Here is a 27,057-nt window from a genome sequence, read left to right on the forward strand (position 1 = left end):
CAATGCAATTTACATTTAGACATGCCTTTCATGGCGGGAGGACATCTCAAAGCACTTCACAGTGCTGTGTGTGGGAACCTGAGTGTGGTAAAAGGGTACATTTTGAGAATGTGCCTCAATAGCAATAGTAATATTCCTTGCATTTGATATAATACTTTATTATTGAAAGTGGCGGCCAATTTGCTCCAGCAATATTCCACAAGCAGTCATGGAATGTGCAACCAATTGTAGTTGAGGGATTGTTGGCCATGATACTGGGAGAGAAATTCCCTTCTCTTTTCGAATAGTGCAACAGGATCTTCAATGTCCACCTGGACAGACAGACTGTGCTTTGGAGTTACTGTGTGCAGTTCTAGATGCAGCTCCGACCTTCTGCATGTCCCTTGTGCTCTCCGTTCCACCTTTGGCAGCTGTGCTTTTAGCCACTATGCCCTGAAACCTCTGGAACGTTCTTCCAACATCAGCAAGACCGAGGCCCTCCTGATAGGCTCGAGCGCTGGTAGCATCAGCCTCCACGGCTGCACACTCAACCTCACTAAGCCAGTCAGGACTCTGGGTGTCTTGTTTGACCCTGAACTGTCCTTTCTCCCCCACATCTGCGCCATGACCAGCACTGCCTACCACCACCTCTGCAATATTGCCAGACTCCCCCACTGCCTCACCCCTCAGGCTGCCCAAACCCTCACCCACACATTCGTCACATCAAGGCTCGATTATAGGGACTCCCTCTTCATTGGCCTTCCCAACTTTTCCCTTCACAAGCTGCAGATCATCCAAAACTCTGCAGCTCGTGTACTCTCACACACCAGGCTCCGTGACCCCATCACTCCCACCCTCGTCCGACTCCACTGGCTCCCCATCCCCCAGAGGATCGAGTTCACCTTTAAGGCCATCCATGGCCTTGTCCCCTCCTACCTCTCTGACCTGCTGCCTCCCTACCAACCTGCCCGCTCTCTCCGTTCATCGAGCTCCGGCCTGCTCCATGTCTCCCGTCCGACCATCGGTGGCCGGGCTTTCAACCTCTCTGCCCCCACACTCTGGAACTCCATCCCACGGTCCCTTCGCCTCGCTTCCTCCCTTACCTCCTTCAAGACCGGTCTCAAGACCCTTTTCTTCGACCGAGCCTTTGGTCTCCCTCCCACCTCTCTGCCTTCCCTCACCCCTACACCACCCCTCCCCCATGCTCGGGCCCCGACCCCTGACTGTTCAGCACTTTGGGACGTCCGCCCGACGTGAAAGTCGCTCTATAAATGTAATTTTGTTGTTGTTGTTCCTCTATTCCTCCGCCTTTCCCCTTCCTTCTCTATCTTCAGGTCATGTCTGAAGACCTTCCCATTTGACCGTAGCTACGGTTACCTCCCGCTCCCACCGGCTCAGTGTCGTGCTCCGCCATTGTCAAGTTCTCTGGGATGCTACCCTGCTACAAATTGTTGTTGTAGAAGCTCCATAATAGAAAAACATCAGAGCCCTCGTCAAAGTACAGATGAGAGCCCCTGAGATGGTTTAACGTTACATCCGAAGGATGTGATTTTTTTTGAAATAATTCTGCTTCAACCATTATTTTGGCAGCGCATTCTATATCCCAATGACGTTCTGTGTCCAGTCACATTGCGTAGCCCCTTCTCCCCCCAATACTCGCCCCACTTCACAAAGCGCGGTGGTTGTTTACGAGCAGAGTGTCCGTGTGTTATTGACCTGCATTCCCGCTGGGCTGATATTGTCCAGGGCACCAATTGTGGTGAAGACAAACTGCACAACCTTCAGGAAGTTATCATCCCCGATACTCCACGAGCTGTCAATCAAAAATACCAGATCTGCCTTCGCACCCTTGCACACTGAAAGAGAAGAGGTTCAAGGTCAACGCAGGGAAAGGAATAAAGGAGGAGAGGAAAGGGCAGCGGGGCAAAGGAGCAAAGGAGGACTGGAGGGAGGAAAGAAGCAAAGAGAGTTGAAGGACCAATAATTTTAAACAGTTGGGAGCGAGTGTCAGCACCGACACATTGGGGAAAGAGCAGCGGGAATGGGATTAGAGAGCTCCAGGGGGAATGAGCATCACCACAGATACAATGGGGGAAAGAGCAGAAGTGAGTTCCAGTGGGTGAAGGCAAGCAGAGCTGGGCAGGTTAGAGTAGAGAGCTCCAGTGGGGGAGCGAGCACCAGCTCAGACATGATGGGGAGAGAGAGCAGGGGAATGGGATTAGAGTAGAGAGCTCCAGTGCCTTACCGTCATGTGCCGGGGGGATGGTTGCTGGCGGTGGAGGAGGTGGCGGTTCGGTTGGGGCTACGGTCGGGCGGATCACTGCCAAGAAGAGAAACAAAGCGGTGAATCAACAGGACTCCAAAAATTGCTCTCAGCGCAGAGCAGAAAACACACGGCAAAATCTCCACCGAATCTTAACCTGGGAGACCCTTTTGTCTTCAACTTTAAGAATAGTGGAAAATTTTCCAAATCCACCCTTAATTTCGGAGCTGGTTTCGCCCAGATCTTCAAAAACAGGTTTCCAAATAAAGGCAGACTTTATTTATCTCCACTGATGTCACTGAAATGTATCTGTGCTGATGTTAGTCTGTCTCCCTCACACCATCGGGTTTTCTTTTAGGAAGTAACATGATGAGATATGGTACATAGGAAGTTCGAGACGTAGGTGCATTCGACTGCCAGGAAGATGGAAGGTGAATCAGATGGACCTCGGTCTTTTTATTTTTTTGGGGCCGTACGTTTCTTATGTTTTTATTGGGTTCAGTAACTGATCGCTCGCCCTCATCGCCCCGCTATCGTTACTCACTTGTTTGCTCCTGCACGTTGACTCCCGGTCCCTCCAGGTTGGGAAGCTGTGTGTACACCATCGCATCGTACTTAGCGTTGGGTGAAAGGCCGTAGAAGCAGTAACTGGAGTCGGCCCCGTTGACAGTGACCTCCTGTCGGCCGCTGTGCTGAGCTGCGCACGGGAGGAAAGAAAAGAAAAGTCATCAGTAAGGACAGGGAGCACAAGATCACAAGAGAGATGTTAGGGTGATGAAGGCCGTACTACAGCAGCCCATTTGATCTCATCCCTGCAGAGCACACAGCCCGCATTCCTCCCGTAACAACATTGAGCTGCTTTTTAAATGAGTGTCAGTGCCCCAGCCACTCTACAGTACAGACTCCACACTCAGTGTGCCCCGAGTGCAACCTGGAGTCCCGTAGTATAGTGGTTAACACACTCATCTCGCGAGCCATGGGACCCAGATTTGATTCCTGGGTGATGTGAAACCTTAGGCAAGTCTCTTTACTCCACACACACTCTGTTGACCTCGCAGTAAGTAGGAGCCTGGTTGTTAGTCGATTGGCGGATCGCTTTCCGTGTGCGATAATTGCTCAAGAAAAAAAAATTGGTCACTCAATCCACGACTGTCTGTGGAACACTGCTGTGAGCAATTGGCTGCTGCATTTTGCCCACAAAATATACAGTTAATTTGCTTTACATTATTATCTTCTGTGAAGCGCTTTGAGACGTCTCAACGATGCGATTAAGGCGCTATATGAAATGCAGGATTGTTATTATAACATCCCTGGATCTGAGCGCGCATTTCTATAGCTTTATTGCTTATCATGTCAAAGGGTCTCAAAGAGTTTCATGTGTCGTTCCACATACATGAGGAAGAAGGGGATAGGACTGGCGACACATGTTAAGTATAAACACCAACATGGAACAATTGAGCCAAATGTCACTTTCTATGTAATTCTACTATAAAGTGTAGTGACTGTGCATTTGTTGGCACAATCTGGCAGCCAGTTTGCACACAGCAAAGTTCCCCAAACAGCTGAGGAGTGAGCGACCACTAATTAATCCAGGGAATTATCGATCAGGACGCCAGTAGAGAGAGAGAGAGACATCCCTCTCTTTTCCAACAGGGTCTTTAACGTGTCCATCTGATCCAGGCAGATGGGAGCTCGGTTTTACGTCTAAGCTGAAGGACGGCACCTACAACATTGCAGCAAACTCCCAGCCCCTCTCTCCCTCCCTCCCTCCCTCCCTCTTTCCCCCCCATTCCACCCAAAACGGCGCTGGAGGCCATCAGTGACCTCACAGTCCATAAGGTGGGGGTGCGAATGCATGAGTTTCTGACCCATTTGGGGAGAAGGCAACCAACTGAGCCGAGCTGAGTTAAAAGTTAAATGCCCCCTCCCCTCACCCACAAAGAATCTCTCTGCAACCCAATTCCCACCCCCGACCTCCCCTCCTTCGCCTCACACAACACCCCAGTGTCATTCTCAATTGCAGGACAACTCTAGACTGGAGCCAACCCCTCTCCCCCCCCACTCCACCAAACATATGGTGAAATAACATCCCTCAGTGCCAAGGCTCAGGCCTGCACTTCAGGGATTCTGATTAGGTAGCAGTGGAGCCTTAACCTCAGATAAAGGGAAAAACTTTTTTTACATTAAACATGTGTGGCTTTTCCAAACCAGTTAAAGAAGACATTAATCTTCGTTGTGTTTCTCTCCCGCGCTCTCTCATGCTCCTGCTTGCTCTCTCTTGCGCTCTTTCTCTCTCTCTCGTGCTCTCCCACGCTCTCTAGCTCCTGCTCCAATGTGTCTCCTCTTTCGTTATCTCTCACTACTACTCGCTCTCTATCTTTTGCCCCCTCTCTGGCTACTATTTCTCTCTTGCATTCAAAATGTCAAGCGGGTTTGTTAAAGTGAACAACGTGTAGGTATTTCCACTGCTTAATGGAAGGGTAACTGGGAAAGATGATAAGGATTATTGTTATCATACACGTGTGTGTGTATATCTGTGTTCTGTGCGTGAGTTTCAGTGTACGGATATGTGTATATATCTGTCTGTGTATACATGTCTATGGTACTGTCACTGTCAAGTGCTCTGAGACGCTATACTGCATGAGTGGTGCCATGTAAACAGAAATTGTTTTGTATGTGTGTCTGTATGGTCTCTGTGTATCAGTGTTTGTATCTGTGTGTCTATATCTGGGTCTTTATCTGGGTATGTGTGCATGGGTCTGTGTGTGTGTGTGTATCTGCATCTGTGTGTGCGTTTATGTCTGTGTGTGAATGTGTCTGTATCCAGTTACCTATCCACTTACTGACCAGTGGAAATAACTGCTCCTTGCTCACCTTATCAAATCCCCTCATTCTTTTCAACACATAGGGGAATTGGCAGAATGAGAGTAAGAGAGAAAGAGAGTAAGAGAGAGAGAGAATGAAAGAGAGCAAAAGAGAGAGAGCGACAGAGGGAGAGGGTGAAAGAGAGTGAGCGTGAGAGAGAGAGACAAAGAGAGAGATGAAACAAGTAAGAGAGAGAGAGCAAAAGAGAGAGCGAGATCAAAAAAAGAGCAAGCGAGAAAAATAGCGAGAGCGAGAGAAAAAAGAGTGCACGAGCAAGAGAGATAGCAGGAGAGATAGCGAGTGGGGAAGAGTAAAAAAAATGGGAGAAAGAGAGCGAGACCGAGAGAGCGAGAGGCAGAAAAAGAGTGAGAGCAAGAGAGAGAGAGCCAGATTGAGACGCAAAATGAAGATTGATGGCCCCTTTTGATTAGCTCGGAAAAAACCCACACATGTTTAATGTGTATTGACAAAAAGGCACGGATCCCAGCATTGCTCAGAGACGAGGGACAGGGAGAGAGCGCGGAGGGGGGGCTGGTTGAAGAAACATTCTTTGAAACAGTAGTAAGCAGTTTCCACAACTGAAAGGAATGCTTTATGCTGAAGTAATGATATAATGTCATTTAAATGATGAAAACAAATAGTGGAGCGTTGGCCAGGTGAGCATGCCAGGCAGCGAAGAGCCAGAGCTGTGCTGGACTCTGGACAAGTTTACATTGGCTTCAGCGAGTGAGGCAAAGGATTTGCTGACTTTGTCCCACTGTGGATTGGGGCAAAGCTTGTGCCGTACGCTGATTAACAGAGGATCGCGTTACAGCAAGGGCACAAACTACACCCCCTCCCCTCCCACCGCGCACACATCATTCCAAAAAAATAACAATCATAATAATAATTCGGTCAATCCACGACTGTTTGTGGGACGTGGCTGTGGGCAATTGGCTGCCGGGTTTCGCCCACAAAATACACAGTCGCTACACTTTATAGTATGTGCTGTGAAGCGCTTTGAGAAGTCTCGAAGATGTGATGAGGCTGTATATCAAATGCAAGGATTATTATTACTTATTGTTACACCACACACACACACACACACACATCCGCATAAACCATCATCCCTGAGTCAATCTCATTCCCCCACTTTGAAATTAAGGTCTCCCATCCCCACTTTGCCAGAGGGGAGAAGGTTTCAGGGTGTCCTGATAGAGTTCTTCACAAAGGGTTTAGAGGAGAATGGGAGCAGGATTAGACTCCTGTGGAGAAAACAATGTCAGTCCAAACTGGATGGGCCAAATGGGCTCTTTGCATGTTGGAACATTGTGGGACGGGGTGAAACAGAACAGTGCAAATTTACATTTACACAGTGCCTTCATGTCAGGATGATCCAAGGTGCTCAACAATCCCAGCTTAGTTACGGGTAGGAGCTGAGGGGGTGGGAAGGGGGAAGTGGGGGGGTTGGGGGTGGGGGGGGGGGGAAAGATGACCGCAGTCACAGTCAAAGAGGTAGGTATTGAGATGGACCTTGAATGAGGTGAGAGAGAGAGAGAGTTGGATGGAGTTCCAGAAAGTCTTGAGCTGAAAGCCAGACCGTTCATGGTGGGTTGAGTAGGGTGGGTGCTCGCTAACCTTACAGCCCTGCGGAGATTATAGCCATTTGACGAGAAAACAAGTTACAAGAAGAACTAAAATCCTGCTGGGGACAGAAACACCCCTCCGACCTACAATGAATGCCAGCAGCTGAGGTTGAAGCGAAAAAGTATCAATGTAATTATAATAATAATTCTTGCATTTGCCTTCTCACATGTTCGAGATGTCTCAAAGCGCTTCACAGAATAATAATAACAACAACAATCATCCTTACATTTGATATAGTGCCTCATCACATCTTCGAGACGTCTCAAAGCGCTTCACAGAATTTACTGTACAGACTAGTTGGGTCAAATGGCCCGTTTCTATACCATATAATTCGATGTCACACACTAACATGAAGAAGTTCCTCCCAAACTCCCTATTAGATATCTATTGCTAGCTACCTAAACACTTCATTTTGTTTAGCAAAAAAAAATAATTTGGTCACTAACTCCACGACTGTTTGGGGACACTGCTGTGTGCTATTGGCGGCCACTTTTCTCCCACAAAATACAAAGTCAATTCACTTTACAGTATAATCTGTGAAGCACTTTGAGATGGCTCAAAGACATGATAAGGCGCTATATCAAATACAAGGATTATTATTACCTATGCCTTATACTTATGCCTCGGAACCAATGAGAAAAAAATGTAAGATACAGGTTCAAGACGAGTTCAACAACATATTAAAATGTCAGTACTTCCATGAGGAAACCTCGTACTTGTTAGCTCTGCGATTCTCTGAACACACTCGCTCTCGCTCTCGCTCTCGCCTCTTGGTAAGTAGTTTGTGGGAACGTTAGCTCCCAGTAAGGGCGATTGCTGTAACACTGGGGAAAGAGCAGTGTAACACTGCAATGCTGGTCTGCTCTTCCAGCTCCTGCAATGAGCCAGGCTGTCTGCGCTGCGCTCTGGATTACTGGAATGCTCTGGAATACTGTGGACCTGCCTGGCTCAGGAACTGGACTGGAGACTGTCACGGAACGCCAACCCAAAAGTAGGGCGAATGGCTTCTCAGAGGAGCAAAAGTCAGTGCAGTGGCGGGGGGTGGAGTGGGGGGGGGGGGGGGGTTGTTGGGCGTAGGAGGTGGAACAGGCTGAACTGACCTCTCGTTCCGTGGTGCATTTCTCTTCCTTTATTTCAGAATAAAGAGGGATAATACTGGCGATGTGGTTGGCAAGTAATGAAAGGCAATATTTAGTATGGAGAGGAAACTTGGGCGCACACTTCAGTTTCCTGTTATTAAGATGCAGGAGGTTGTGCTGTCAATGAAGACCAGATGGGAACCCAACATGGCTGTAAACATTCCAAAGCCACAACAAGAAAAAAAATCTATCAACACGCTTAGATCTGTTTTCATCTTTTTTTTAAGTTAATTGCCTGAGGACCTGAATTCTATCTGGTCTTAGCCAGCGAGATCCTCTCCGCTTCATCCTCTGATTTAGCACGCTGAGAGAGAGAGAGAGATGGGCTGGCATGGGTCGGGAAAGCGCATTAGAGTTACTCAGAGAGAGAAAAACAGAAAGACATGAAGCGACAGAAAGTGAAACTCAGTAAGAGAGACAGAAAGACGTTCAGACAGCAACTCAAAGAGTGGCAGAGAGAACCTGAGAGAGAGAGAGTAAAGCAGAGAGATAGCGACAGAGAGTGAAACAGAGAGCGTCAGAGATTGATTGAGAGAGAGTGCGAGACAGAGAGAGACAGACAGATAGAGAGTGAAGCAGAGAGTGGCACGGAGCATGAGCAAGAGAGTGAGAGACAGACAGAGAGTGAGAGGGAGAGGGAGACAGACAGAGAGCAAAAGAACTTGAGAGAGTTTGAGACAAAGACAGAGAGAGAGAGAGAGAGAGAGAGGCGGAAATGGAGAGAGACAGCAAGTGAAACAGGGAAAGAGTGGCAGAAAGACAGGCAGGCAGGCAGGCAGGCAAAAGAGAGAGACAAACAGGCAAGCAGGCAGGGAACGAATAGAGCCCGGATAGAATTTCACAAAAAAACACACACTTTACAGTAAAATGCAATAAAGTGCTTTGAGATGTCCTTCTGGTCAGATAAGGTGTCAGACTAAATACATGGATTACTATAACATAATTCTTTTAAAAAATTCCGCTTCCCCACAAATCAAAGAAGAGTTTAAAGATTATTTGATAGAGGTAGATCTGTTGAGAAGCTGAATCCCCATATAATAATCCTGCAATAATCCTTTTATTTTATATAGCACCACATCACGTCAATGAGACATCTCAAGGCACTTCACAGGCGACACTGTGAACTGGGTCGACTGTGTATTTTGCGGGCGAAATGTAGCGACCAGTTAGTCCCAGGACACCAGAAGAAACTCCCTTCTCTTTTCGAATGGATATTTAACATCCACCTGGACAGGCAGACGGGACCTTGGTTTAAAGTCTCATCCGAAGGACAGCACCTCTGACGATTCAACATTCCCCCCCCCCCAGCATAGCATTGGAGCGTCAACTTAGACTACGTGATTCCAAGTCCTGATGTCGGGCGTAAACCCACAACCCTCTGACTCAGAGGTGAGAGTGCAACCGACTGAGCCAGGCTGACCCACGTCACAATTAATAATAATAGAATAATAATAACAATAAGAGTAATTTTATAATGTTCACCATCCACCGGTTGCAGCTTGATTCGGTAAGATGAGGCCTGTCTGTGGGGGTTCCACCGGATACAGAAGCTGTCCCAATCCACTTGGTAGGTAGTCAGACCCGTCACATTCAGGTACACTGAGTGTGAGAAAGAGAGAGAGATGGAGGGTAAGAATGTATAAATCCCAGTATGTTTAACCTCTGCTTTGAAGCAACATTCAAACAAGAGGAAAGACATTTTTATTGCACCTTATCTTGCTGAATCAAAGTGTTCCCTTCTCCACCACCTTCCCCACCCCACCTCCCACACCATTGAGTCTGCTTCACTAACCCATACCCCCCACTGGAACTCTCTCCTTTCCCCCATGTGTCGGTGCTGGTGCTCGCTCCCCCACTGGAGCCCTCTACTCTAATCCCATTCGCCTCGCCATGAGGCTCGATTAAAAGATGTACCAACCATTTAATATCAAGATGAAAATCCTGTCCTTGTGATAATCATCAACTCAACACACCACAAACTTTCCCTGCAGTATCGTGTTGTTCAGAGAACCATAGAAATTTACAGCACAGTTGATGACCATTTGCCCATCGTGTCTGCACTGGCTTTTTGGAAGTGCAATCCTTTCAGTCCCATTTACCTGCCCTTTGCCCCCCACATCCCTGACTGGATGACTCACATGTTGTGCCTTGCCCAACCAGGGGTTCACTGTCTCCTGAGTCGTACGTGGCATAGACCTTGACATCATATGTTGTCCCAGGCTTCAGGTTCTGTGGCGTGTAGGTCGTCACATCCCCAACGAAGATCTCCTTTGGTTCATCTACACCTGAAAAAAAGAGATGGTGGGCGTAATATTTAATAGTAATAAGAATCATTACATTTGATACAGCACCTTTCACGTTTCAAAGTGTTTCACAGGATTGTACTGTGAAGTGTAGTGACTGTGTATTTTGTGGGCGAACTGAGGGAGAAAGGAACTGAAGATGAAAGGGAACCCAACAGGACATTTGAAAAGATAGGTCTTAATGCAGGGTTTAAGGGAGGGCAGAAGGAGGTGAGGCTGAGGGACTATGGAATGGACTTCCAGAGATCGGGGGGTGGGGTAGAATTTCTGAATGCTTAACCCCGCAGATTAGGCAGGGGACTTGAAGCAGCTGATGTTCACTGAGAGGAGGGAGCGGACGGGACAGTAGGGTTGATGGAGATTGCAAGAATAGATCGAGATGTTGAAAAGGATGATGGATAGACAATGTGGGAGGAAAAGGAGATGCATGGATACTTGAGAAAAAGGGGAAATCATAAGATCACCAGATTGGTTCAGATGAAAAAGATCCATCAGTCTTTGTGATCTCTTCTCCCCAGAATAGTCATGCTACCATCTGGATGAATATCTGGGGCAAACTGAGACAGACAGCATCTGGGAGGTGAACAAATGAGATAAAAAGATCTGCTGTGATCTTACAGACAGATGGAGCAGGTTCGATAGGCTGACTGGCCTTTTTTGCTCCGGCGGTTGTGAACTCTATCCTTTTGGAGCACCCAACATACGAGTTACACATGATCTCATCCCTCACACATGTAACCGCAGAGCTCTCTACTGAACAAAAACCTTTCCAGTTTGCAGACCTTTCCTGTGGCAGTAAGCCTGGGGAAACCCTGACCTCAGTGGGACCTGCCGAGAGGGAGGAGGGGGGGGGGGGGGAGTTGAGGAGGAGGGTGTGTGTTGGGGCATGGAGGTCGTGGGACGGGGGAGGGAGGGAAGCCATTTGCCTCACAATGCTTTGTTGTTTTACAGCTCATCCATGTTATTTGGCTCGGGTGCCAAGCTTAAGGTCTGTTAAGTGCCTTGGGACATCCTCACAGTGCTTATGTTTGCCTTCTTTGTCAGCCAGGTGTCTGACACGTGGAAACCCATCACCGGTTCCATTTTCGGGTCACCGCTGATACTTTGTGCATTTGCCAGATGGATGCCGGAAGCAGAACCACTCTTGCACTTTACAACATCCTCGCACTGTACACGGACTCCCATCGTAGGTTTCTTTTGGGCAGCCGGGTGTCTGACATGTGCGGAAACCCATCATCGTGCTCAAGAGTATCCAAACCAAACCGAGAATTCCATGCAGCTTTCACATGGAAACTTCTCAAATATTCATTGGAAGAGAATGGGCGCTTCCTCCCTGGATGTTCGCATCCTGCTTATTTAATTCCAGAAAGTATTAGGTGCAGTATTAGTTGGCGAGATTCATGGCTTGGGGAACTCAGCGTGAGTTGGGTAATTACTGGCGTCCAAACAGCTAAAACTGCCTGGCAAGCTTCTCGCTGCTTGTCCAGCTAGAATCACCCTACCTGACTACTGAGTCCTCTCCCTCTATCCCTCAACTGCTCAGAAGGAGGCCTATCGTATCTGTGCTGGCTCTTTGAAAGAGCAATCCTTTGGTTGAGTTCCATTGACCTGATCTTTAGCCCTCCAGACCCCTACTCATTTGTAGATATCTATCTAGTTCCCTCCTAAAAGCTAATATGGATCTCATCTTGGCCATAGCTCCCTGCAGGACATTCCATATCCTAACAACTCTATTAATTCGCCCTCAGTCACCTCTTGTGGTGATGAATTCTGCACCGAGTGAATTCCTCACCCTGACGAGCCTCTGAGTGAAGAGATTCCTCCTAACCTTTTCCCTGATTTTCCACTAACAATCCCAACACACCCCACCGACCTCGACACCCATTCCCCAACTACGTTAACCTTTTCTTAGACTAACAGTGTGGGTTGAAAGTCTGACTAGAGACCACTGGAATGCAAGGTTATGAAAATATACTGATTGAGGAAGAACAGGGAGTACGGACAAGGAGCTAGATAAGGAGGAAAACTAGTCTCAGCAGGGCACATGGGCTAGTGGAAAAGTACCATCACGAGCAGATCACGGGTACACCAACTAGCTGGGTATAAATACAACAGACACACAAAGAAAAGTTGAGGTCCACAGAGTAAGAACTACAGGTTGCTGAGCCGAGTGCTGGTCCTGATCAGGCAAGACTGCTTCTCTGGTAGTATGTTTCTGTCACATTGTTGAATAAACTGTCTTGATTGTACAACTCTTGTGTTGGTTAATGGCGAGGATCCAATTACGTAGAAAGAACCCAACAACTAAAATAACTCACTTTGCCCTATTGTTTTCAGCCATTCTACCTCTGCGCTCTGGAATTCCATCCTTTGATGGCAGATTTTGGTCATCTTTCTCTGTGACCTCCTCAAACCGTACAAAACCAGCCCACTCTCTCCGCTCAGCCTGATTATCGTCCCCAACCATAGGCAGTTGATACTCTTAAGCACGGCGACAGGTTTTCACATGTGTCAGATACCCAGCTGACGATTGGAATAAAAATCTCAGCAAATCCTTGTTCCTACGTTATGACAGCTCAACCATCGGTCGCAACCTTTTCTTTTTGTTGCACGCGCGAAGCACTGAAGGGGTTAACTCCGGGCGATGATTCCCACAAATTGAGCAAAGAGAGGGGGAAAGCAAAAAAAAAAAAAAAAAAAGTGCTTCGCAGCTGCACAATTTCGTTGGAAAACGGCCCACTGTGAGGAACTCAGTTATTAAATGGAAAGTGTAACGGAAAGACTTATTATGCAGTCTTCAAAAAAACATAGCGGGGCAGAGAGAGAGAGAGAGAGAGAGAGAGAGAAATAAAATGCTGCTTTAATGGCAGGAAAAAGTTGCACGTGTGGTACAGATGTTTGTGTTTACCTACCTGTTGGCTGGTAAATAAACTTGTATCCAAGCACAGGCAAAGGAGCAGGGTCCCAGGACACACGGAATCGAGTGTACCATTCGTCTGATACACGCAGGTTACTGGGCTCTAGCAGACCCACTGTCTCCCAGGCAATGAGGGGAGGGGGAGAGGTGGAGGGGGGGGGGAAAAAAAGAGAAGAAAGTCAGAGCCAACAACGCACACTCCTGAAGCCCCCTCTTCCCGGGTTCAAAGCTCACAGCTCTTTCTGTGTTTCTCTCCATGCGCTTACGCTATACTGTATGGATTTGCTTCTGTTCCCTCTCTCTCCCCCGCTCTCTCTTTCTCCCCTGCTTTCTTTCTCTCTCTCTCTCGGGCTCTCCATATCTTTCCTGTCTGGCCTCTCTTTCCCTCACTCCCTCTCCATCTCCGCCCGCGCTCTCTCTCTCTGTTGCGCTCTTTCTCTCTTGCCCAGTTTCTCTTTCCCTCCATCTCTTTCTCTCTCTCTCTTGCATTCTCTGCCTTGCGCTTTCTGCCTCGTGCTCTCAGGTGTGCACTCTCTATCTCGCTCGCTGTTTCCCACTCTGCCCACCACCCCCCCTCCTGTCTCTCTTGCTCTCTATCTCGCACTCTCTCTCCCTGTCCTTCTCCCTCTGTCTCTCTCCTCCTCCATCGTTCTCTCCCTGTTCCCCTCTCTATCTCTTTCATACTCTGTATCTCTCTCTCACGTGCTCTCTTTTTCTGTTTCTTAATCTAACCCTTGCTTTGGGGTATTTGATCTCTCACAGTCGAGGCTGACACTCCAGTGCGGTGCTGGGGGCGGGGGGTGTGCTGCATTGTTGAAGATGCCGTACTTTAGATGAGATCAAGGTCCTATCTGCCCGTTCAGGTGAACGTTAAAGATTCCTGGGCACTGTTCGAAAAGAGAAGGCTGTTTCTCTCTCCCGGTGTCCTGGCCAACAATCCCCCAAATAAAATTGGTCACTCGCTTCACGGCTGTTTGTGGGAAATTGCTGTGCATAAATTGTTTGCGGTCGTTAGCTTTGTCACTGCATCTTAGCAGCAATTATTGTAAAGCAATTGAACCATTGCAACACAATAAAGCACTGTAAAATTGCAAGTTCTTTCTTTGTTTCTTTCTTTCTTTGCTTCCTTTCCTTCCTTTCTACAATTGTTCCTTCTATCTGTCTGTCTGTCTGTCTGTCTATCGTTGGTGGCAGTCGGGAGAAATAATCAGTCTTCGATTGAAATTCTGTCCATTCCTTGGCGGACACGATGTGCTGATTAGCATGACGGCTGCATTACGAAAGGTCGCATGTTCCCCTGTCTACTCTGTGTGTGTGTGTAACCAAGTCGGATTGTGTTGATTAAACCCACAGAAGTCAACTACTGACGCACAACACTGCCAGGCCTCCACCAGCATTCCAGCCTACGGGCCAGCTCTCCGCAGCACAAACTTGCTTGATTAGTAGAGGCTCACAGCAGATCCCTTTACTCATGTTTCTCTGGCCTTTTCAATTAAAAATAATAGATGGGATTTGCAGGGCAATAAATCAACGGAAACCGGCCTGGCTGCGTCTGGGGTAGATGTATGTTGGGTTCTCTGGGCTGACCCATTATAAGGCAATGTTTTTTTTGTCTCTGCCTCCACAAAACATAGCCCACCGCGCTATAAAAATGCCTGTCGGTCAGGGCCTCTGGGTCGCGGTTGATGTCACTTCCTACAAGGCAATCGCCCCTCTTCGGAAAGGCTTCCATCGGTTGCTGGGACAATTGAAAGGTATCGACAGGCACCAGGAGACACCAAGAGGTCTGCGAGGTACACACTGGAAGCTGGACTTGGATTGTGGGTCCCAGAAGCGTAACACACTGTATACCCACAATATAAGCAGATTGACGACATACCATTGTCTGTTGTCGAGCTCAGGCTCGTACCAAGTATGGCAAAGGCTTCAAGAAGTAACACGTTACCCAGAGAAGGGTAATATGGTTTCTCCGAATTTGGGGGGAAGGAGGTTGTTAATGGGGCTCCCCTGAAAATGGGGAAGAGGGGGAACTCAATCAAAGAACAGCTCAGTGCGATACGGTAGGACGATAGGGTTGAAGTAAAAGAACTGGCATTTTTATAGCGCCTTATCCCATCTCAAAACATTCACTGGAAAATACTGTCGAGTGCAGTGACTCATTTCCTTACATTTGATACAGAGCCTTTCATGTCGGGAGGAAGTACTTCACAGGGTTCACTGTAAAGTGACTCTGTATTTGCAGGTGAATGAAGCAGCTAATTTGAGCGCAGCAACGTCCCACAAACAGCCTTGTAGTGTGTGACCAATTTTCATCTGGGGGATTGTCGGTCAGAACACCGGAAAAAAACTCCCTTCTCTTTTTCGAACAGAGTCTTGAGCTCTTTGACATCTACCTGAACAGGGCACAGACTGGGAGCTCGGTTTAATGTCTCATCCAGAGGATGACATCTCTGACAACGCTTTAGGCAACTGCATTAAACAATCGGAGTCTCAAACTCTTTCCGTCCACTCAAAATTTGAGTTGGTTTAAGTGGCGTGGTGCTGATTTAACACTGCTTTGAGCAACACGCTTGTGGTAAAGGGCTTTTAAGAGACAAATGGTTAAAGAGGAACACATGTCAAAGTGATTATACTACAAGTGATGTGTAATAAACAGCATAAATAGCTAAGAGTATCTGAGATGTAAAGTGAATTAAATGCACATGCCTTGTCCCTGGCCAGATCATCGCTGCCAGAGGACGCATTAAAGAGGGGGTATTGGATTCCCCAATGATCCCGATCCAGACGTAAAAAGCTTTAAGGAAGTCCAGAGGCAATCACTGCAGAAACCCAATCCTCTTGTTTGTTTTACCGCATGCTTCGGGTTCAACGACTCTCCCTTCCGAGTCTGTGCCGGCCACTCCCTTTGCCATGTTCCCCTCACAGGTTCCTCTTGCCAGATTCCCCTCACGCTCTCCCCTCTCCCTAGGCTCCCATCCGCTCTTCCAAACGCCACTCACACGCTCCCCTCACCGGGCTACCCTCAAGCGAGTGAAAGTGCATGTGGGTATGTGGGAGTGTGTCTGTTTGTGGTCGTGTGTGTGAATGTGTCATTATGTGACTGAAGCTCCTCTTTGACTGTGCCTTTGGTCAAGCTCCTACCCCCACCCTCCACACCTCCTGATCTCAACCACCAGCTCGGGTGTGGATCCCTGACTGTCCAGTGCCTTGGGACATCCTCCTGACGTGAAAGGCGCTCTACAAATGTGATGTGTTGTTGCGTGTCAGTGTTCGGTGTGAGTGAGCGTAAGAGTGAGAGAGTGATTGAATGAGGACACGAGCAAGTGAGGGAGGGAGAAAGTGTGCGAGTGTGAGAAGGTAATAAGGGAACATTGAGGAGAGCCTGACCTGTGCGTCCGTCCCCGGTCAGCTGTCCCCCGTCCCCGTCAGCGTACATGGCCACAACACTGATACGGTATGGTGTGTCTGTCTCCAGAGGCTGCAGCACCACATTGTTTCTTCTCCCGGGAACAAAGATCTGGGACACGGAGAGAAGGAAGTCACCAAACCAGCAGCAGAACGTTGTAAGAAAAATGTGGGGGAGCGAGCACCAGCACCGACGCCATGGGGAGAGAGCAGGGGAATGGGGTTAGAGTAGAGAGCTCCAGTGGGGGAGCGAGCACCAGCACAGACGCCATGGGGAGAGAGCAGGGAATGGGGTTAGAGTAGAGAGCTCCAGTGGGGGAGCGAGCACCAGCGCAGACACCATGGGGAAAGAGCAGGGAATCCAGAGGCAATCACTTTCCTCAGAGCTGACCGAAGTCCCCAGCATTCTATTCTCAATAATTCACAAGCTCCGAGCTCACACCCTCTACAACTCCAGCACGTTCCTTTCAGGACCTCAAACAGATTGGCTGAGAGTTGGCTGAGACCCCTTCTACCACTACTTACCGCACACCCACCCCTACCCCCCCACCCACCATACTGGAGCGCTTCCCAATATGTTGTGAAGCTGTACTCACGAATTCCTCGATAGGGTCTCCGACTGTGGGGGCGTATATGACTCTGTACTGCTGCACAGGCCCATCTGCGTGATCCCAGCTGACACTGAGGCTGTTGGTAGTGGGTCCATATACCCGCATGTTCCTGGGGCCACTGCGAGGCACTGTGTTTGGGGTCGGGGAGGAGGGAGAGACAGGGTAAGTCATCTCACCGTATAGATGAACAGCCACACGGCACCCAATCCACTGCAGACCATAAGACTTCAAAGAGAACTGGAGCGAGCACCAGAACAGACACGATGGGGCAATTTGTACACAGCAATGTCCTACTAACAGCCATGAAGTGAACAACCAATTTTATCTAGGGAATTGTCAGCCAGGACACCAAGAGAAACACCCTTTTTTAATCGAATAGCACTACGGGATCTTTGATATCCACCTAAACAGGCAGACGGGACCTCAATTTAACGTCTCATTGGAAGGACGACAGCTCTGACAATGTAGCATTCCGCAACCCTCTACCCCCTAGCACAATATTAGACTATATGAATAGGAAAATTGGGGAAAAAATGCACAAATAATGATAATTCTATGCCTGGGTGGTCCCAGCTGGACAAGCATCAGGAAACGTGGCAGCCAATAATAATAATAGTCCTTGCATTTGATGTAGCGCTTTTCACGTCAGGAGGACGTCCCAAAGCTCTTTGCAGAATGTACTGTAAAGTGAATTGACTGTATAGTTTGGGGGCAAAACATGGCAGTGAACTGCGCAGAGCAGTGTCCCACAAACTGTTATGGAGAGTGACCAATTTATTTATTTATTTATTTATTTAGAAGGGATTATTATTTCCAGAAAAGCGATCCGCTAATCGACTAACAACCAGGTTCCCACTCACTGCTTGGTCAACAGAGGCGTGTTGGAGCAAGGAAACTTGCCCAATGTTGTGCCCTGCCCAGGAATCGAACCCAGGTCCCCTTGCTTGTGAGGTGAGTGCTCTAAACCGCGATGGAAGCAGATTCCCTAGTAGCTTTCAAAAGGGAATTGGATATACACTTGAAAAGGAAAGGTTTCCAGGGCTTTCGGGTACGAGCGGGGGAGCGGGACTGGTTGGAAGCTGTTTCAAAGAGCCGGTACAGGCACAATGGGCCAAATGCCCTCCTTCTGTGCTGTAAGATTCTACGATTATTGTAATTATTATTGTGGTGATGACACAGACACCCCAGATCCATGACTCCCATCCCCCCTCCCCACCACCAGCCCCATCCCCAGTTAACCTACATGTTTTTCCATTGCTGCTGAGTTCACCGCCTTCACCGTCTGCGTAGAGTGCAATGACATTGACGGAGTAAGGAGTATCTGGCTGGAGCCTCTCTAGCAACAGGCTATTGGTATTTGCAGGCACCACAGTCTATCGAGGAAAGAATGGCAACGAGTCAGCGTCTCAGAGACATAAATACCTCACAAATCACATCGGCCAATTTAGTGTCTCTGTTTTATTGCAGGATAACTAATTGTGTCGACAAAACAGGAATGTGTTTCATTTAAGGCAGATCAGTGAAAAAATAATGCATCTATTATTGTAAGGAGAATGGTTTACATTACGCAAGACGCTCTCGGCTCTGCGTTGGTGCTGTTAAATGGGGAGGAAACTTAACTAGCCCAGTGGGACCTGAGAAATCAGTTCAAGCGGTTTACAAGCTCAACCGGAATGGGAGTGGATGGGTCGGGAATGCGAGCGGGCAGGACAGAAGGGGATGGGACCTGACGGGAGGAAAACGGGAGGGGACAGGGAAGGATGGAGGAGATGGGATGGGATGGGTTGGGATGGGATGGGATGGGATAGAGTGGGAAGGGAGAGGAGGTGATGGGAGGGAATGGGACAGGACGGGAGAGAACGGCAGCTGCATGAGATGACTTACATATTCTGAAGGCCGGGTTCCAGTGAGAGGAGCGTAGACCACTCTGTACTGCTGAACGGGACCGGGAGCACTCATCCACCGCACACTCAGGCTGTTGGGGGACGGGTTGTAGACCTGGATGTTTCGGGGCGCCCCGCGCACCACTGAATAAACAGATACAAGAGTTGTCAGAGAAATCCTGAGGGGAGAAACTATCACACACTCTCTCCCCTCCACACACCTGCAATCACAATCAGTCACTTACACATACACTCATACCCACACACCCACTCAGGTACGCTCACACAGACACGCACCCTCACACATACACAGACACTCACACATACACATACACAGACACACATACACTCACACACACGCATACACAGACACACATACACTCACACACACGCATACACAGACACACTCACACACACACAGACACTCACACACACACATACACTCACACACACACATACACTCACACACACACATACACTCACACACACACACAGACACACACTCACACACCATACACAGACACACTCACACACACATACACAGACACTCACACACACACATACACTCACACACACGCATACACAGACACACTCACACGCATACACAGACACTCACACACACACATACACTCACACACACACACACACTCACACACACACATACACTCACACACATACAGTCACACACACGCATACACAAACACACTCACACACACACACACAGACACTCACACACACATGCATACACACACACACAGACACTCACACGCATACACAGACACACTCACACGCATACACAGACACATACACTCACACACACACATACACTCACACACACATACACTCACACACACACATACACTCACACACACACATACACTCACACACACGCATACACAAACACACTCACACACACATACACAGACACTCACACACACACACACACAGACACACACACACACACAGACACACTCACACACATACAGACAATCACACACACACATACACAGACTAACACACACACACAGAGACACACTCACACACACATACACAGACACTCACAACACATACACAGACACTCACACACACACACACACACACACAGACACTCACATACACAGACACACTCACACACACAGACACTCAACACATACACAGACACTCACACACACACAGACACTCACAACACATACACAGACACTCACACACATACACACACACTCACATACACACTCTCACACACACTCACATACACAGACACACATACACAGACACACACACAGACACACTCACACACACACACACACACGTAGACACACAGACATACATACACTCACTCACACATACATACACTCATACACAAATACACACTCACATACATACATACATACATACACAGACACACTCACATATACAGACACACTCACATACACAGAAACACTCACACACACAGACACACACACAACAAAATTACATTTGTATAGCACTTTTCACATACAGACACACATACACATTCACACACAGTCACAAACAGGCACACATACACACACATAAACCCACAGCGACACACATATACACACACACAAAGAGACACGCATACACCCACACACAGGCACGCGTACACACACTGCTTGGCAGATAGATTTATATACCTATAACTTAAAATGAATCATGCAAATAACAGGGCAGAAGAAGGTGCTTCACCCCATGAGTAGACGCAATGGGGAAAGGGCGAGGAACGGGATTAGAGTGGAGAGCTCCAGTAGAGTGCTCTTTCACCACCATATCTGTGTTGGGGCTCGCTCCCCCACTGGAGCTCTCTCCTCGGATTCCATTCCCCTGCTCATTCTCCCACAACCCTTCAACACACCAGTAAGGAAGTGGACTCCGCTCAGCGGGTGTCCCCCTTTGCAGCTTTGCCAACAAATCCAAAATAGCCCAGAGTGCAGATTTGGATAATGCCATTGTGCAGCCAGGAATTGCGATAGAATCCAATTAGTCTCAGTAGCAATTATTCGTGGACTGAGATCAATCGCAAACAGCCGTGGAACAACTAACTATTCGATGGGTATCAGTGCGGCAATTTTTCCATTATAAACACACAGCTTGAAAAGCCATTAACAGGAGTAAAGCACGCACAATGCTGAGGTCAGTGCTTTAACACATCGGGGAGCAATGGAAGAGGATAGAGAAATGCCCTCCGAAAATTAGATTTCAGCCGTTCTGTCCCCACTCTCTGGGACTCCATCCCCAAAGTCCCTCCACCACTCCCTCCTCACCTTCACAGCTTGTCCCATGATGAAGCTCTTTGACCCTCCCACCTCAGGTGCACAGCAAACAGTGTAAATTTCTCCCACTACAGCATCAAGCTGTTTCTCAAGCGAGTCTCAACATCCCACAGTGTCAACCACCCTCTCCAGGTCAACAGGCTTCAATCTCATCCCATGTTGAAGGAATAATTCCCGGTGCCCATCTTGAAACAGCCCTCTGCTCCCCTGAACCTGAGCCTTCCTTCCCTGGTACCTCAGTGCGCCCCGACAGGACTGGGGGACTGACCGGGGTAAATTTTAGTGACTCCGCGAGAGCGCGCCGTTGTGTTCACGTTACTCACGTGTTTGTCCAGTGGCAGACCGCCGTGCTCCCCCACCCTCGGTGAACACAGGCACCACACTGATCTTGTACGGGGTGTCTGACAGCAGATTCCTGAGGACTACATTGCGTGTGTTACCTGGTAAAGTGACCTGTTCATCACCGGAATAATAAGTACACAGAATTACATAGAAGGTCACAGCACAGTCCCTGCTGGTGTTTCTACTCCACACAAGCCCCCACATCTCTCCGATTCCCCTCTCCTGTACCCCTCTATTCCCTTGTCGTTTGTCCCCACTGCTCCAATATTGGCAGCTAGAATTAGCTACTTTATCCCTTAGAGGAGAGAGTATATATTCCATATTATTATTATTATTATTATTATTCCAGACACGGGCGCACACATGTGGAATTCTCAGCTTGGTTTGGAAACTCTTAAACAAGGTCCCAGGTTTCCACGTGTGTCAAAGACACAAATGCCCAAAAATAAGCGGTTCGAGGCCCTGCCCTTTATGAAGGCCACTGTATGGTTGATGATGATTTTTGCATTTGATGCAGCGCCTTATCACATCGTCACAACGTCTCTAAGAGTTTCACAGGATATACGTAAAGTGAATTGACTGTATATGTGGACAAAATACAGCAGCCAGTTTGTGCACAGCAATATGCCCAAAACAGTCATGGAGTGAGTGACCAATTTCATTTAGGGGATTGTTGGCCAGGACACCAGGAGAGAGGAACTCCCTTCTCTTTTCAAGTCATGCCATGAGATCTTTAACAGCCACCTGAATAGGCAGACGGGATCTCAGTTTAACATCTCATCCAAAGGACAGCACTTCTGACAAAGCAACGCATTCTGTACGCTCCATTGGCGCGTCAGCTTAGACTATGTGGTTCCAAGTCCTGAAGTGAGGCTTGAAACGACAAGCTTGTGACTCAGAGGCGAGAGAGATCCCTAACACTGAGCCAGGCTGACACACGATGCGGACTGTTGCGTTACACGAAGGAGAAGCCCAGCCTCAACGTACCTTTTCCTCGGCGGGGCCCCCAGTGGTTGGGACGTAGTAAACATCGTACTGACGGACCACCCCTTCGGCGGGTTCCCAGTTCACGCTCAGGGTGCTGGTGGTCGGATCGTACACTCTGATGTTACGCACTGAAGCCAACGGCTCTGAAAGAAACCTCTCAATTAAATCACGAAATCACAGCCAGGAAAGTGTCCTTCGCTTTGCAATAATAATGGTTATGTTTGATGGAGCGACTTTCTAATTAGAAGGATGTCCCAGAGTGCTTCGCAGAATATAGTGTAAAGTGTAGTGACTGTGTATTTTTGTTGGTCAGTCAATTTGCAGCAGTCAATTTGCACACAGCAATGTCCCAAAAACAGCTATGAAGTGACTGATTTTAATTTTGGGGGACTTGTCAGCCAGGGACACCAAGAGAAACTCCCTTCTCTTTTACCAATAGCGCCACAGGAATTTTAACATCCACCTGAATAGGCACGGACAGGACCTCGGTTTAACCCAGGGGTGGACAACCTGTGGCCCGTGGGTCAGAGGTGGCCCAAGGGGCCAGCAAGATGCTGCACCCCCCACCCGAACATTCTAGGTGTTCAATTGCTGGTGTGTTCCCACTTTTGTCCCACGTAGGATATTTCTTGATTCATGGCGTTTTCGCCCACAAAATACACAGTCACTCCACCTTGCAGTATATTCTAGGAAGTAGTTTGAGATGTTTCGAAGATGTGATGAGGAGCTATATCAAACGCAGGTTTATAAGGATGATGATTATTATTATAAATCGAAGAAATATTCAATCAAGAAAATGTACCGTGTTGGCCTACCATAAGGGTTGGCCATCACTGGTTTAACATCTCATCTGAAGGACGGCACCTCTGGCAATGCAGCACTCCTCCCAGGACTGTATCAGAGCCTCAGCCTACACTGTGTGAGCTCAAAGTCCCAGCGTGGTGGGGGAAGGCTTAAACCCACAACGTTCTGACTACAAGAGATGAAAGTGCTACTGACTGAGCCAGGCTGACCTTGTTGTGTGCAAAATGAACTGGAGGGAGGGAGGGGGGGGAAGGAGATAGCAGTGACTACAGACGTACTTGTTCTGCCCGTGCCAGTCATGTGTCCTCCATCCTTTCTTTTATAGGAAGAGGCAACTCTGATGGAGTAGGGTGTGTCTGGGCTCAGCTTCTCTAACACAATTCTGTGCTGTTTTGGCCCAACCTTGACCTTTAACAGAAAGTGAACGCAAAGCATTAAACACTGAAACAGTCCAGACTAAAAAAAAACACTGTGAGGGGAGGGTGATATGTGATACAATCAGCCTCGAGAGAAAACGTCTCAGAGCGAACATCACATAGGTATGCAACATCTTAAATGGCATTGAAAAGACTTTAGGATACAATGACTGGAACAGGATTGCCAGGAAGAGTGGTTGAGGTCACGGTACTGGAATTCATTTCAATTCCTGAAATTGCCCTTTGCAACTCTAAACCTGTGTCCTGTTATTCGACTTGTTGCATCTGGGTTTACTTTTCAATCCCGTTTGAAATTTTAGCCACGTTAATAAAGTCCCTGTATGACGTCTTCTCTCAAGACTGAATGGCCCTGGTTTGTCTAATTGTTGCTCGTAGCTCATTCCTCTAACACCGGGGATCATGCTCAATGCTCTCTTCAACACTGTCTCTAAGACCTGGGCAGCACCCCCGACCCACCCCACTCCTGCCCACGTTGCAGTGCCCAGCACTGTAGGTAGCATGGAGTTAAGACACGGGCGGACATATGGGTATGAGTTATGGTGCTGACAGCTGGCTATTAAAAGCATTGATTCAATCTCCCTCTGAACCACTTCAGACGGCCTCTTGTGAAGTCTGCTTTTCATAAAGGAAAGTGGTTCTTGTGAGTGGGGGAAACATGAGAAAATGAATCAATGAGCATTAGCGAGAGTATGTATCAGTCAGAAAGAATCTGACAAATGCTCTCGGTGCTGGGGTTAGCCACAGCACAGAGATGGTTATCTAAGATCGCTGGAAGCCAGGGAGGAACTGTGCTTGCCCACCGCAGCACAGGCTGCTCCCCGTATCCTCTGTGCCAGAAGCCAGGAGAGACTTGGAGGTGACGATCAGATTCTGCTGACATTTCGGGAAGGACGGAGGGAAAGAGAGCGAGAGAGACAGGGAGAGGGAAGAAAACGAGAGACAGGGAAAAGCGAGTAAAGGGGAGAAATAGAGAGAGAAAGTGCAAGGGAAAACGAGAGAAAGAGAGAAAAGGGGAGAAAGAGTGAGAAAAAGAAAGAGAGAAAGAAAGTGACAAAAAGAGAGCGAGAGAGAAAGAGAGAGAAAGAGAGGAAAAAGTGAGGGAGATGACATAAATCACTCACAACCCAGTTTATTCCCTCTCTGCATAAATAAACAGTTGTATCTGTCCTGAAATTGCCCTTCAGCTGAGCTGAGAAGATTTAAAGGGGTGACTTCGCCATTGTGAAGGGTTACGATCGATCGGGTAAACACTGAGAGATTATCTACACTGTTCACCCAGTCAGTCGCGAGAGGGGCTCCGATTTAAAATCATCACAGAGGGAATCAAAGGCGCCGTTAGAAAATAACCGTCTCCACACAGAGTGGTCGGGAATGTAGAAATCTCTGTCACAAAGTGAACGGCATCCCTCAACCTTTAATGGAAACCGCATCTCTCCCTCTTCCCCCCTCCGCCTCCCTCCCACACCCCCCCAGCCTCCCTTTCTTCAAGTATCTCTTGACGATCCAAAGACCCCTCAACCTTGGGGTCCGAGGGAAGGGGGCCGAGGCCCCGGCGGGTGCTGTTACCATTTTCTCGATGGGGTCTCCTGACATCGGGGTGTAGGTGACCTTGTACCGCAGCACTCTGCCCACGGCAGGATCCCACTTCACTGTCAGGCTGTAAGGGGTGGCATTGTACACCTGGAGATTCCGCGGGGGTCCAACTGGAAGGATAGAAAAGAAAGGTTAATAACAACAACTCCTCCGTCAACAAAGCCCCCCCCCACACACCCACGCACCCTCTCAAAGCAAGTTGTCCATTCAATCCCACTGCCCTGCTCTCTCCTCACACTCCTTCAAGGCTATCCTTCATATAACTGTCCACTTGCTTCTCGTTACACACAATGAACACTGACATTAACACCTTACGAGGCACTACCACCCTCACCACATCACAACAACTCTCTGCTAAAAAAAAGAATTCTCCCAAACTCTCTCGTTTTGCTCTTCCTGTGACCGGCTTATACCGGTGTTCTCCACTTATTGATTCCCCAATCAGCGGAGATAGTTTCTCCCCGTTAACCCTGTCATAGCCCTTGGGAACTCTCCCCCCAAATCCCTACCCCCAATGGCTTCTCCCCCTGCCAATAAAACCCTGTTAAAAAATCCTCTTTTTCCATGCTCCTTCACACACAGCGTGTTTCAATTCCCCTCCCCCTTCAATTCCTCTCCTTGGTTCCTGTGTGAAGTGCTTCGAGGTGATCAACCCACATCAAACACACTGTTTAACTCCACGTCGCTGTGCACGTTCTCTCACCTTCATCAACGGATACAACTGGCACTGAAAAAAAACACATTCAGATCAGGTTAACGTCAGAGGATCATAGGTAAACAATAATTCACAACAATAACTTGTATCATTGATGTAAAACCTTCACATAGGATAATGTCTCGGATGGCTGCTTATTTACTTGTGCTAAAACAAAGATGCAGTATTTACATTGCCTTTCAGGTCTAGAGAACATCTCAAAGCATCTCACAGAGGGAGGGAGGGTAAAAGAAGGGAGGGAGCAAGCGAAGGAGGGAAGGTGCGAGTGAGGGAGAAGGGCGAGGAAGGGAGGTTAGTTCCACAGAGGGGAAGCAGAATGGTTCAAAATTGGCTCATCAATGGCATTACCAGATTGAGCAGGGGGGACATGAAGCTGAACGAAGGGAACAGGCGGGGTAACGGGGGCCCATGAGGTAGGAATAGGAACAGGAAGAGGCCATTCAGCCCATCAAGCCTGTTCCACCATTTTATTACATTTTGGCTGATCTTATAATCCAAATTCCCCGTTCTGTCACCACACTCTGTAATACTTCCACTCCCCAAGTCTCTGTCTGTCTCTGTCTTAAATATCCCTATTTATTTTGTCTCTAAAGTTTTCTGGGGAAAAGCTTTCCCACATCCTTACACAGAAATGCTTCCTGACCTCAGCTCTGACCATCTAAGTTCTAATTTTGAGACTAATCCCCCTGCTTCCCTCTGGAAGAAAACAATTCCTTTCATTTTTGCAAACATTTCAAGCGGTTTGTGGAAAACTAGTGGGTTTACAATTGCGAATTCCTGAGATTATTCCATCGCTTAAGTTCCTTCATTACTGCCGGCAAACGTTACTTGGAGACGGAAAAATAATTCCAGCTGCTCCCAGCACGTAGCCATGTTTTCGAATTAAGCGGAACTGCAAAG

At 48.1% G+C, this 27,057-nt stretch overlaps 1 protein-coding gene across 3 annotated transcripts in view; it reads right to left on the minus strand.

The window, feature by feature from the left end:
• col12a1a (collagen, type XII, alpha 1a) overlaps positions 1–27,057 on the minus strand; it is a 152,836-nt gene that overhangs the window by 60,587 nt on the left and 65,192 nt on the right. For all 3 annotated transcript variants that reach the window (XM_007906341.2, XM_007906339.2, XM_007906340.2), the window contains 15 exons: positions 26,146–26,169; positions 25,416–25,552; positions 23,691–23,820; positions 22,609–22,751; positions 21,603–21,732; positions 18,993–19,135; positions 18,352–18,481; positions 17,094–17,236; positions 16,480–16,609; positions 13,088–13,207; positions 10,011–10,157; positions 9,355–9,471; positions 2,787–2,939; positions 2,225–2,299; positions 1,696–1,835 (listed from right to left, as the gene is read on the minus strand). In XM_007906341.2, the coding sequence (XP_007904532.2) occupies positions 1,696–1,835; positions 2,225–2,299; positions 2,787–2,939; positions 9,355–9,471; positions 10,011–10,157; positions 13,088–13,207; positions 16,480–16,609; positions 17,094–17,236; positions 18,352–18,481; positions 18,993–19,135; positions 21,603–21,732; positions 22,609–22,751; positions 23,691–23,820; positions 25,416–25,552; positions 26,146–26,169 (1,862 nt within the window). The remainder of the gene's footprint in view (positions 1–1,695; positions 1,836–2,224; positions 2,300–2,786; positions 2,940–9,354; positions 9,472–10,010; positions 10,158–13,087; positions 13,208–16,479; positions 16,610–17,093; positions 17,237–18,351; positions 18,482–18,992; positions 19,136–21,602; positions 21,733–22,608; positions 22,752–23,690; positions 23,821–25,415; positions 25,553–26,145; positions 26,170–27,057) is intronic.

The sequence above is a fragment of the Callorhinchus milii genome, unplaced genomic scaffold (genome assembly GCF_018977255.1).
Source record: "Callorhinchus milii isolate IMCB2004 unplaced genomic scaffold, IMCB_Cmil_1.0 Scaffold3, whole genome shotgun sequence".
NCBI classification, from domain to species: domain Eukaryota; kingdom Metazoa; phylum Chordata; class Chondrichthyes; order Chimaeriformes; family Callorhinchidae; genus Callorhinchus; species Callorhinchus milii.